The sequence below is a fragment of the Genypterus blacodes genome, unplaced genomic scaffold (genome assembly GCF_046128005.1).
Source record: "Genypterus blacodes isolate CSIRO-AG114 ecotype Tasmania unplaced genomic scaffold, CSIRO-AGI_Gbla_v1 ptg000026l_1, whole genome shotgun sequence".
Lineage (NCBI taxonomy): Eukaryota > Metazoa > Chordata > Actinopteri > Ophidiiformes > Ophidiidae > Genypterus > Genypterus blacodes.
In genome coordinates, this window is record NW_027466839.1 from 1,499,482 (window position 1) to 1,511,559 (window position 12,078).

The following is a 12,078-nucleotide window of genomic DNA, read 5'->3' on the forward strand; positions in this document are numbered from 1 at the left end:
TCCCCAAAGTGAAATGGACAGAAGTGCAGCGACGCCGTCCGAGCGCTTCATCTCCAGAGGAATTTGTCCTTGCCAATCAACAATCGGGGCACCCTGAGTTTTCCACAAGGGGTGTATCTCACCGACTGGAGGGGGTGGGCGGGGGGATTCAAAAGAGGAAGATTTCCTTTTGGATGTGATGCCAAGTTCACACACTCCTTTGCATCATGGCGGAAAACAAGCAGCGCAGAAAAGGAAGCTCGGATCGTTCGTCTTCCCATACGTAAGATGTCAGATTTTCAATGCTGATCAGGACTGTGGCGTTTGTTGAGGGGTTTTGGTTTTTTGGGTGGCAGTTAGTCTTCATGGCAACAGAAATGCTTCTGGTATGTGGTGAGGACTGAAATAGTATTTGGGCCGCTGGGGCCGTACACTGGAAAACTCAACTTGCTTTCATGGAACCTGGGAAGCATTTTGAAGCTGTAAATAGACTTTTCTCTCTTTTCCGTTGCTGCCTTTTGGAACCGCTTTGGATTCATTTGATGTCGTTCGTTGTTGATATCTCTTTAGTTTTGATATCCTTGCATATCTGGATCATCTGATTTTTCACTTGAGTTGAAGCATTTTGAGAGTTTGTTGCACTGCTTTTTGTGCACACAAGGGGACGAAGTAATTCAACTAAATGCTATCTTAACCTGTTGAGTAATGTTGAGAAACGTCAGATCTCGGCTCTATTAGCTTCCTTTATGATACTTTTATTTAATGCTTGCATGCTGCTTTAAAATGACCAAACAGCTTCTGATACTGCACAAATCTTAATAATAGTGGATTGCAGAATATACTTGGTTTTTGCTCAATCTGTTACTCAGATCGTTGTCAATTTATGCCAATTTCATCATGATGTTAACACACTGTTGTGAAATTGATAGTTTGCCTTAATGCCAAAACTGCATCACACCACTTTTGGAGACTTGGATACTATTAAAGTATTCCGGGATCAAAAACAAATCAAAGATCCTCTGTGCAGGGTTGAGCTGCCCACTCACTCCCAGACGCAACAGAGGTCAGAGGGTGACTCAGCCGCCACTCCTCTCCTTTACACAGAGAGAGAGAGAGAGAGAGAGGTGGCTCTATTCAAAGCTGGAGATCATGCAGAGGTGACTGTAGTTCAGGGGGGCACATGCTGGCTTTCTGTGTCCCTCGGCTTTGATGTCTGGCTGATTCTTCTCCCTCTCTCAACCCTTAATGTCTCCGGCGTACATTAAGCTGCTCTGTATGTTGTTGAGTTTGAGTTGGGTGACAACTTGAATTTCTTTCAATTTAAACCATTTTTTTCAACCAATCCACTTCTTGATTTAACCAAAGCTTTTACTGCTTTATTGCTCTCTACTTGCCATTATAACAATTTGATGAAACTGGCCTAACTAATTAATAGCCCCATCTCCATGAAATCACTGAAGATAATTCGACCTAGTCTCTGTCGGCTCGCAGAGGGAGGCCCCGCTCTGTGTCGTTTAAGGTTTTGAATGCGGGAATAGTGTGTTTGTGTGTGCTTTTCTGTGTTTGTGTTCTCCGGGACTGTTGGTTCCTGACCATTGACGTGTTATATGTGATGTGGAGGAGCAGCGTTGGTCCTGACGCTGCCGGTTGTCGGCAGACTCGTTTGTTTATCTGCAGAGCTCTGTGTAAAGGCCCTGTGTTTATTCAGCTACTCAGCAGGAGGTGCTCTCTGGAAACCTGTGACTTTCTTGCGTTTTACTGGATCTCATTCATTTCTTATACTTTTTAATCGTCCTTATTTACATTTTACCTTTGTTTATCATCATTTCTATTCTCAAGATTTTTTAAAAGTTAGATTCTTATAGTTTATTACACCCTTTGGACTGTTTTTGCCATTTTTTTCAAGACTACTCATTTTCTATTTGGGCCTAGAATAAATTTTTTCAATTCTACAACTAGACTTTAAGAAGAACTAATTTTAAGAAGTGAAAGCTGCTTCTTCTAGTTTTTCATCACCAGAAAATGTTCCCACACTTGAAATTTCCATTTTGGATTATTTCCCTCACACCTGCTCTGTAAACAACTCCAGCCAAACAGACCAGATGTAAAACCTGAACGTGAGTGTGCTTGCTTCCTCTTTTCTGAGTCCACTGCGATGTCATTCACAGCTGCTCGTGGAGTATGGGTACAACTGCCAGTGCCGCACCACAGCCTGTTTCCGTAGCGTCGCCACTTGAGAGCATCCATGGTAACGGGATGGCCGACAGCAGGCAGTCACTTAGCATGAGCCCCTTTCAGACGGTCAACATCCACAACAACAAGGCCAAGTCCATTATCACCAACAAAGTCGCACCTGTCGTCATCACGTAAGTCCCTCCCCGAATCTGTGTCCTCACAATTGGGTGTTAAGCCTCTTTGATCACTGTGGAGACATCCCCCAACCCCCCAGCCACTGTTTGCCCCTGTTATCATCTCATTTGTCAATCCAGGAATCAGGAGAAAGGCTGGCAAATAACAGCTGATAATTGAATTGACCTCTGTTACACGCTAACACTCCCGCTTTTGTGTTTTTTTGTTTTTCAGGTATAACTGCAGGCAGGAATTTCAGATTCACGATGAAATACTTAAAACCAACTACAAAGTCGGTCGGCTATCGGACGCAATGCCCGAGCACTACCTGGTACAGGTAAGGGCGACACACGAGACGACTGGGACGGACAGATTGTCCGTCGTTCTGTTGGATTTGTTTACATCAGTGGTATCTTTAAACGCTGATTATTTTCCTCTTCTTCTTTTTATCTAATGAGAAAAACAGTTTTTTTGACATCATTACAACATTCTCTCAAAGAATGCATGTGGATTTAAATCAGTAAAGTTGAATGGTTGGGAGTTAAACAGGAGCAGACGCAGACATTAGCTTTACTTTGTACCCCTACCTAACAGGAATCACTCAGGCCCAGAGATGTGGAATCATCTCACCTGTCTTCATGTCTGCTCTTTTCACATTCACATGTCCAAATTGCATGGTGGCGTAGGAACATTGTCATGCGCTGTTTTATGATCTGAGGCAGCCATTGTATGAGGAACGTTGTCACCCTCCTATCAGGGCTTTGATCTGCTCTGTCACCTCTGCTACGGCTGTTCAGGCATACAGTGTTTTGTTAGGTTGACCTCAAAGCCTCAGGTGACACATATACATTGAGCTTGCATGCACTTAAGTAACCCGCTTACAGTTTGATTTCTTGCCTTAACCTTCCAGAGGTCCTGCGGTAAAGGCAATTTGATCTTTTACATGTGCATACTGTAAAGGTGGCAGTATGAAATAAAACGTCATTACGCAGTTTGCAAACTCTATACAAAATGATTAAACATCAAAGACCAACTGAAAGAAACAAAATGGAAAACTTGCGATTTTCTTCTGCAGTTGAAAAGTGTAACATTTGTATGAAAACAAAGCTGTGGTTTTCTGTCGTCGACTCCACCGTCTTGTGACCCAGTTTAGATTTATTTCCCCCACTTCCAGTATGTGGCACACATATGCCATGAACATATAAACTAAAGCTAAACTGAAATAAAACACATGGAATCTGATATTTTTCATTTTTTATTATTTTCCATTGTTTTCTGTCATTTGCATTCATTTAGTTTCCATCTGTGTTAGAAGCAAAGCCCTTTTTGTATGTAGGTTGTTTCAAGGATAAACCTTGTGAAATACATATATTAGCCACTTATACAAATATATCTATCAAAAATCAGATATTCTACATTGCCAATATAAATGTTTTTATAGTAAATATGGCAATAACTACTTACTGCAAAACCAATCATAATGCATGCAATGATTTCCGCAGCCACACTGATGTTAACTGAATGTCTTACAGGAGCAGTACTTCATGGTCCAGGATGTATACAGCAAGGCAGATGTTCTGAACACAACGGGCAGCTACGGGGCGCCCAACTTCCGCCAAGTCAAGGGGTCCTACCCTCTGTATGGGATGGGACAGCCGAGCCTGTGTGGCTTCAAACAGGTCCTCCAGAGGCTCCAGGCACAAGGACACGAGGTCATAATTATTCTTCTGTAATCATTTAGAGGGCTGGAGTTTATGTGGTCCCCTTCAACACACATACATACACACACACACAAACCACCAAAATCACTCCAGTACAGTCTTAACAGTATTTTGTTGCCGTCCCAAAACCCTGGAAGGGTTAGGGTAAGGGTTGATTTATAACTTCTGAGCCAGGCATATTTGTATGTGACTATAAATCATCAACTGCATTCATTTGTGCCTATAATTTACAATTTCCAGAGGTGCCCAATACTGTGAGTTGTACAAGTTGGACAAATTAATACTCTCAGTATTTGAACCTCTTCCTAAAGTTGCATCAAACTGTCTTACAACCCTTTTAGAAACAGTTACAGTTTTAGCAAGAGCTTTGGTTCATCGGTTATTTCACATCTTACTGCTTCCGGTTTCTTGCATTGTGTTTTCTAGCCAACAGCAAGCTTTACTAATAGCATATCCTCTTTAAAATTGCTCCTTCAGTCTTAAAAATGTTATCAACAGCGCATTAACACAAGCACTTATTTTACCATATTTTGTGTGCAGAAATAACGACCGTTGAACATTAAAAGTCCCACACCGCAGGCTCTGCTTCTGGAATTCGCATTGCTCAAGCATGCAGCACGAATGCTGTAACCTGTAAACATAGGAGGTGAAAAAGTGAGACGTCCAGCGCTGCTTCAGCATTGCATACACAGCGAGAAACTGGCCCTGGAATTGTAGTTACAAATACATGATCTATTTTAATGCTTGAAGGCTGGACTGGATATCACACCAAATGTGAAAAAAGAAATCAGAAGTTAACACATTTCTGATTCTATTCAACTAGTCCAGCACTCCACTCCTCTTCTTGTTCACTTTGCTTTAGTCTCAAACGAAATCCATGCTCTTACAAATTGAATTTCAGATACTAGGCTCACTTAACTCGATCATTTCTATGTTGGGGCTGTGAAGAGCTCTGTCTTGCCTCGTTCTAGTCATGTTGTCTGTAAATATTTCAAGTCGAGTACTCGGTCTGGACTGTGGGTGAAGTGTAGAACTAAGCAAACAGAAAGTTGTGGTCATGTGTTCCAGTGGAAAATGAATATATCTCCTTACAGCAGCGCCAAACTAACCCTAATTGAAATGAAATTGACAAAATTATACATTGGCCCTCTCTAAATTCCTTACTCATGTGCTATGTGTTATGTGGGAACACAATTTTTCCAGTTGCTCTTGGAGGTGGCAGCAGGGAAGGGCATCAAAGTGTTATTATTTCACTCCTCTTTGTGTGTTTTTTGCAAACAGGAGGTCATATTCTTCTGTGTAAGAGAGGAGCCTGTGGTTTTCCTGCACAAGGAAGACGACTTTGTGCCCTACACTCCCAGGAGGAAGGAAAACATGCATGAAAACTTACATGGACTGGAAAAGGAAGAGCTGGTAGAGAGCCTGGAGCTCACCATCAGGAAGGAGGTGACCTCAAATTCACACACAAAGTCATCATTTGACCTCGCAGATCAATGAGCTACTAAATTGATCAGTCAATTACTTGTAACAGTAACTTAATTCACAATTAACAGAAACGTAACAACTGATTAACATTATTATTTACTGTTATTCTACCAAACTAAGCAGTTTCAAGACAATTTTTAGCTTTTCATAATAATGATAATTTTATATTTGACATGACCAATCGTAATGAACATAATACTTGATAATGCAAAAAAAAGTTGCAGCATTTTCACTGTAATTAATTAAAATGCTCAACTTTCTCCCCTTCACAGCTCCATGACTTTGCCAAGCTCAACGAGAATATATTCTACGTCTATAATGACATTGAGTACTTTAAAGACGAGCCACAGAAGATTGCCATCACATGTGAGGAGGACATCCACGTGACTGAGGAAGTCTACAAGCGGCACATGTTCACCATGCCGTCCTACAGGTTGTTTACATTATTCCTTTATGATCCCTGGGTCCTCTCACACAGCAGTTTAGATAGCGATTATACAGTACAGTGCAGGTTATAAATAGTGACGATTTTGCGATGGCTGCCCTCCTTCCAGTAGAAAGGGGGCGTTGACAGAACAGACTGCAGCATCCTGTTTGCAATCAGATCACCCAAGTCAGCCTTATGAAGATGTCATGAATAGTGTGCAATGTTTCCGGGCAGAGAGAATATATTGTTCCTCATGGAGAACACAGAGGCCTTCTCTCAAATGTTTGCGGGCACAAAAATAATATACACATTTTGTCTAAAACTGAACGTGATTGGATTTTAGGGTTCATTATTTATTATGTATTATATTACTTTGAAGATCTTTGAATATCATAATTATTTCACCCTGTTCCCTTTACAAATCAAATGTTGAGGTGTTATATTCTGAATTCTAGCACAGTGATATCTGTTATTTTGTCTAATTGCAAGATCCTGAACCTTCTTGTATTGAAACAGGATGATTTATTTGACAACCGATTAAAATAAAGCCATAAAATGGCCATAAATACCATGCATTGGTTTAGATCAGAGCACTCCAATTTGACTTAGAGCCCAGAGCGGATTGTTGGCAGTGAGAATACAACAGACTCAATAAACCGATATAACTCACTTGCTTTCTGTATAAACCATACGTTTGGTGATAAAGCATGGGCTTATAAATATTTTAAATATCTAACCAAGCTTACCTGATGCGTCTCTGGTAGAGAAATTATTGGATGAACATGTGGTCGTTTTTTTCATAGATCGCCACCAGTTAACATTCACATTAACAAAAATGTCAGCAGTCTTGTGATTCTGATCTCTCTCATCATTATTCGCAGTTTGTTGGAGTAGCCAACAAGACACATGAGATTAGTAAACACAACATAAGAGAGGGGAGAGTTTTATTTGAGGTCAGCTGTTTACATATAGTGCACTGTGAGCGACATAAGGCCCTCTATTGACACAACACAGCCACAGGTTCAAATCTCAGTGACAATCTGTTGTTTTGCAGGTACTACAGATTACCACTACCAACAGAGGGAGCACCGCTAGAAGAAGACTTTGATGCATTTGTCAGCATACTCAGGGTAAGATACATGCAATTTAGTCAAAATAGAAACTAGCAACCGGCAAAATATTAATATGATATAATATTCGCTTGAGCTGAAAGACATACTGAATACCGTATAATGTTAATGAAAAAATAATATACAGTATTTTTACAAGATTATACTGAGACTGCTCCTTTTTGTAGTGTAAGAACCATTTGTTGAGTCAATCAGTCATTATGCATGTCAGCTAACAAGTACAGCAATAAAATTGTCCCGGTGTGACTTTGCTTTTTTTGGGGATAATATTTACATAGCTGTCACTTTGATTGTGATTTTGTTTTAAAGTGCCATTACAGATATTAATAGCTGGGATATTGTCGAGCATCTGGACTGTGTCAGTGAGATAGCTGGAAGGTCAAACTTGCTTTTTGAGTTTGTCCTACATGTGCTGTAAATCACCAATAGCAGTAATAGTGGCAAAAATGCCAGAAAACTCCAGTCTGCCATCACTTTACGTCCGCTCTTTGGCAGTTTGTAATATTCAGGGTCATCCGTTCTGTCTGGTTTCTGTCTTACGCTTCACTCACACAGGATGTTCCCCATCTTTTCCTCTTGTTTTGTCCTTTTTTGGAGGGACTAGCAGCAGCCTGTCCCGTTCCTGTGGTCGGAAAGTGGTTTCTTATTCGTATTTTATTTTTCAGTATTTGGATCTGTCCTGTCATACCTTTTATTCCTCTTTCCCCATCTCGTTCTCTTTGCTACTCTAACACATTGCATAGTTATTGTAGAAGGAGGTTGTTGAACCATTTCAGGCACGGCTGACCGTTTTCACCCGTACAATTTCCTGGATGTTCCATCACTTCCCATCTCTGTTGATCCAGGGAGTTTCCTCATATTCAACTCTGAAATGTAATACAAAATACAAATCTGTCTAATGATAAAAGAAATCTGACATCTTCCCCCTAACTGGCAGAATAGGGATAATATTTCACATTCTGTAGTCTCGTAAGAATATGTAAAAAGAACGGCACTTCCCTTTTCTCCAAAAGCGTTTTGCAGCAGTTCCTCTGTCTGTACAAGTAAAATGAAATGCAGACAATGCATCTCCATCAGAATAAGAAAGACCTTTTGATTAGTTTTTAATAAATCGAGGAGGTCAGTGATTCTGGTCCCCCATTGCATTGTTGTTGCCACTTCCCATTTAAGATGCTTTTTATTTGAATAAACCAGTGTGTCCTTTCTGTCTAGACATCATGTGGTGTTTACTGGGAAATTGAGGGACATGCAACAAGGCCGCCAGACCCAGATACCAGGAAGTTCAAATTAAATAGCATGCATATTAGAGTTCACTTTACTCATTTGTTTGGGCTTATGCTGGATTGAAATTAGAAATATGAATGAGAAAATGAATCGAGCTACAAAGGCTTCTGAAACACAAAGCTTGAAAGTAGAGCGAGACAATCATGAGCCATTACTACCCTAATACTGTAATACATCCTTTAGGTGCTTTGCTCTGGAAATCTCTCATCCTGTTTCTCTTGTGTGTTCTTTGTTTTCCAGGAGAGCCCCAGCTTGTGTCAGGGTCACAATTCTATACAACAACTGCCTGCTCTGCTTTTCAGCTGCCAGGTGGGTGTTGGGCGCACCAACCTGGCTATGATCCTGGGCACACTGGTCATGAATCGACTGAGGGACACTCCACAAGAGTAAGAAACTCTGCATCAAACTATCTGTAAAACAGGGAGAATAGCATCATTCAGTCGCATTATCCACAAGTTCTGACTGTGTATGACTTATTTTGCAGAGTTGAGGAGGCAGCGGAGCCCAAACCACTGTTTCAGATCATCCACACTCTGATCAATAAGCTTCCCAATGGTCAGCAGGTCATGGAGGAGGTAGAGTACACCCAATATATTATGAACTGTAGAACTATAGACTTGCTTTATTTTAAGTGTTGTTGTTGTGATAGGTAACAACTGTCTTTTCTTTTCTTTATCTCACAGGTTGACCAAGCTATTGCCCTGTGTTCAGAAATGCACAATATTAAAGAAGCGATATATGAGAACAAAAAGAAACTCGAAGGTATTGGAGAAGATTATCAGATTCAGGTAGGTGATACTTTTCGCTTCCAGTAAATGAGTCCCGGTTTCAGTAGTTTACGTTGCTCTGCCCATGCTCTTCTAAATAAAACAGGCGAAATCAAACAAAGGAATGATTTAAGCTTTTCTCTGTCTCTTAGGGAAGCAGTACGAAAGACTACTTTCTCAACAGAACAATGCAGAGCTTGGAGCGCTACTTTTACTTGATTGTATTTAATGCATACCTTCATGAACAGGTAAGAGTTTGTTTCTCTTTACTGAGACAAGTTCGTATTTTTGAGAAATAGAAAGAAAACAGCCTTAAATGTAACTAAATATTATGTCCACCTGTGTGTTTTGTAGTATCCTCTTGCCTTTGTATCCAACTTCAGCCAGTGGATGTGCTGCCATGCTTGGCTGTACAGGTTACTGGCCTGCATGGACCTGTCAGAGCTGTCAGCCTCACCTGAGCTTGTTACCAGAGGAGCCCGAGTCCTGGTGAGAAAAAACACAATATACAAACACACCTGTGTATATGTACAATGAATGTGTTTTGTCGACACTTGTGACACTGCGGTTCCTACAATTCTTCTCTACTCATCGACAAAACTTAACAGCGTCATGTTATTCTCAAAAACAGATTTATTCAGAGAGGGCATACTTCGGCCAAGGCTTTTTTATTTTGTATTTTTATAACGGAAAACAGTGAAACATTGCTGACTGGCTGAAATCCCGCTGATATCGCACGTATAAGGAGGAAATGTGCAAATTCCACAGTCAGACCGGTGAACACTGAGTTATGGCCATTCACATTTCTACTGTTGCTGTTGTGCCATCTATAGGCCAAATGCCAGAACATTCTCCAGGCTTTTTCTTGAGTTGATGCACGGCCATGCAACTAAATGTGATTGTAATTGCACATTGTGTTCAACACTCACGGTCAAATTAGTCACGCCCACAAGAGTTTATTATCACAGGAAAACCGTATAAATTGGCTTATCCAGTTATGTTTTCATTTGTTACCCTGTACTGAGAAATTTGTCTCGAATTTAAGAGAGTTGTTTGTTTCTTAATCTCACAGTTCAAGATTTAAATGTTCAATATTATGGATGAATCTTTCCACATGGCATTCATCTTTACTTTTACCATATCTGTTTCATATTATCCTCCTCTCACACAATCCTGTATAACTCATCGATACCTACAAAAGTGTGTGTAATGTGTGACTGCTTATGCACTTGCAGGTTGCTGATGAGTATTTAGCTCCAGACGTGCTCAGCACAGTGAAGGAGATGAAGGTGGCAAACTTCAGACGCGTGCCTAAAATGCCTGTTTATGGAATGTCTCAACCTACGTCTGAGGTACTGCTAATAGATTCATGTCCTGAAACGAATGCTGACTGTAGACTTAAGACATGAGATACCAATGTCTAAAAGGGTTTTATTACATTTTTTAAAAAGGAACAACATACAGGCTTCATATAAATAAATTATTGTTTATGTAGCTTACAAAACAGCACAGATTAGAAAAAATTAGGTCATCTAGTGGCAACGACATTCAGAATATGCTTCTACTAATGGAAAGTGAAGAGAAAAATAGTGTGAAAGTGCATTCAGGCTAATTATGTGCCACAGTTGTTTAAAGTCAGTAGTCTAAACATAACCTTGAGTCAGTGGTGATTGTTTATTTTATCGACAGCCATTCAGAGATGTGTGTGTATTTGGGATAGGAGTGATAGCTTGTTTGCATAATTAATGCGAACAAGCTGTTAATTATAAAAAGTCAGTAAAAGAGATGCACTGTATATAATTCTTAGGAATATTGGTAATTTTGTTTCACTTTGGCATCAATTCATGTGCAGCCCGCCAATTTTATAACTACCGTAAAGTTGAATATGCATTCCCACAGATATTATTAAGAAAAACAAAATGGAGAAAGCTGACCTTAGATTTCAAGGCTAACATCTACCTAAGAAAACACTTAATGATATAGCTGCAGTCATTGAATTCTACCCTTTAACTCATGATGTGTAGGCTACTGGTGCTGTACTTGCCCATTTGATGGATGAGAAGAGGAAGCACAGCCACGTGTTGTGGGTCAACCTGCAAGAGGAAGTGGTACTGGAAGGCAACGGACAGTTTTTTACTCCACGGGAGCCTTCGTGTCTGGACCAGCACATTCCTATCCCATCAACGGACACACAGATAATAGAGGTACAATGACGATGATGCTCACAAGCACTAGCCTTCACGCAGATAGTACTCAATAGATCATATATGAGATAAAAATCATTTCTCCTCTTCGTCACTGACTCTTGCAGAAACTGGAGTTGTCGCTGAAGGGGGAGATCCTGCGTGCTCAGAAGTGGCTGGAGGTGACGGTGGAGCAGGAGAAACAAATGAAGATGTTTAAGAGCTGTCTGAGCGTCCAAGAGATCTTCAACCAGCACAAGAGCTCTCACCAGGGCCTCGTCTACAAACGCATACCCCTGCCTGACTGCAATGCCCCCAGGGAGGAGGTAATGACAGACAAACACACGCACAAGCAACTAGCTCCCAACTTTCTCCAAGATAGCAGGGGGTTAAAATAATTAAGTATTGTGCTCCCTCTAGTGGCCATGATTGGTAGTGTCTTACTGAGTATTTCACGGCACTCACTCACAAGCACTCATTCAGTTTGTTAAAGTTTGATATTGATGACATTTTGATGTCGATTGTATGACTTCTATTTCCTAAGGACTTTGACAAGTTGATGGAGGCCATGAAGAGTTCCCTGGCTGAGGATTCCCACTCGGCTTTCGTTTTTAATTGCTCCAATGGCAAAGCGAGGACCACCACAGCCATGGTCATCTCTGTCCTCACTCTGTGGCACTTTAACGTATGAGGCTGTTTGAATCTAATGCCATTTCTAATTGAAACAAAAACCACAAATACAGCAGTATCGTT

The 12,078-nt window shown here is 40.7% G+C and overlaps 1 protein-coding gene across 3 annotated transcripts in view; it reads left to right on the forward strand.

Annotated features, from left to right (window-relative positions):
• pald1a (phosphatase domain containing paladin 1a) overlaps nt 1–12,078 on the forward strand; it is a 48,423-nt gene that overhangs the window by 7,697 nt on the left and 28,648 nt on the right. For 2 of the 3 annotated variants that reach the window (XM_076143635.1, XM_076143634.1), the window contains exons 2-16: nt 2,148–2,345; nt 2,563–2,665; nt 3,861–4,040; nt 5,331–5,495; nt 5,807–5,967; nt 7,016–7,091; nt 8,616–8,761; nt 8,860–8,950; nt 9,059–9,163; nt 9,295–9,390; nt 9,497–9,631; nt 10,378–10,494; nt 11,167–11,346; nt 11,454–11,651; nt 11,870–12,010. In XM_076143635.1, coding sequence (XP_075999750.1) covers nt 2,161–2,345; nt 2,563–2,665; nt 3,861–4,040; nt 5,331–5,495; nt 5,807–5,967; nt 7,016–7,091; nt 8,616–8,761; nt 8,860–8,950; nt 9,059–9,163; nt 9,295–9,390; nt 9,497–9,631; nt 10,378–10,494; nt 11,167–11,346; nt 11,454–11,651; nt 11,870–12,010 — 2,079 coding nt within the window. In that variant the 5' untranslated portion in view covers nt 2,148–2,160. Of the gene's footprint in view, nt 1–187; nt 263–2,147; nt 2,346–2,562; nt 2,666–3,860; nt 4,041–5,330; nt 5,496–5,806; nt 5,968–7,015; nt 7,092–8,615; nt 8,762–8,859; nt 8,951–9,058; nt 9,164–9,294; nt 9,391–9,496; nt 9,632–10,377; nt 10,495–11,166; nt 11,347–11,453; nt 11,652–11,869; nt 12,011–12,078 lie in introns of those variants that run through there. The other variant, XM_076143633.1, reaches the window with a different exon arrangement.